Below are 836 nucleotides of genomic sequence, written 5' to 3' on the forward strand. Positions count from 1 at the left end.
ACCCTCGGTTTTTAGGATGCAGGAACACGCATCCTAAAATTAAAAATCCTTCAACGTGTCTGACTCTCAATTTTTAGGAGCAAAGGAACGGACAGGAACCACCCCAAACCCTTCACCCTCAGATTTTAGGATGGAAGAAATGCACAGGAGCCCCCCAAACCCTTCACCCTCAGATTTTAGGATGGAAGGAATGGGCAGGAGCCCCCCAAACCCTTCACCCTCAGTTTTTAGGATGGCAGGAGCGCTCAGGACCCCCCCAAACCCTTCACCCTCAGATCTTAGGACACAGGGACACTCAGGACCCCCCAAGCCCACCACCCCGTGTGACCCCTCGCTTTTCAGGACGCCGGGCACGGCGGGCACTGACCTTGGCCACCTGCACGCACCAGTTGAGCAGCAGCTGCGGGCTGATGGCGCCGCGGTTCTTGCGCACGTAGTCGAGCAGCGAGCCCAGCGGCAGCAGCTGCGTCACCAGCTGCAGCTGCGGGCCCGGGCAGATCCCCAGCAGCCGCACGATGTACGAGTGGTCCAGGCTGCCGATGGCCAGCATGTGCTGGGGGGGGGACGGGGTCAGCACCCCCAGAGTGTGCCCGGGGCACCACGGATACGGGGGGGCACCCAGAGCACCCCCAGAATGTCCCTGAGGAACCCCAGAGCCAGGGGGACACCCAGATCACCCCCACAGTACCCCCAGAGCACCCCCAGAGTGTGCCCAGGGCACCACGGATACGGGGGGACACTCAGAGCTTCCCCCGAGTGTGCCCGGGGCACCACGGATACGGGGGGGCACCCAGAGCACCCCAGAGCATCCCCGAGTGTGCGCGGGGCACCACGGA

General features: G+C 63.4%; 1 protein-coding gene across 1 annotated transcript in view; it reads right to left on the minus strand.

Annotated features, from left to right (window-relative positions):
* Positions 1–553, minus strand: part of ERBB3 (erb-b2 receptor tyrosine kinase 3) — a gene marked incomplete at its 5' end in the record, with an annotated part of 8,182 nt that extends 7,629 nt beyond the window's left edge. The window contains one exon of the mRNA XM_041411382.1: positions 368–553. Within this exon, the coding sequence (XP_041267316.1) occupies positions 368–553 (186 nt within the window). The remainder of the gene's footprint in view (positions 1–367) is intronic.
* Positions 554–836: the final 283 nt, after the last annotated feature.

The sequence above is a fragment of the Onychostruthus taczanowskii genome, unplaced genomic scaffold (genome assembly GCF_017590055.1).
Source record: "Onychostruthus taczanowskii isolate IOZ18803 unplaced genomic scaffold, ASM1759005v1 scaffold355, whole genome shotgun sequence".
NCBI classification, from domain to species: domain Eukaryota; kingdom Metazoa; phylum Chordata; class Aves; order Passeriformes; family Passeridae; genus Onychostruthus; species Onychostruthus taczanowskii.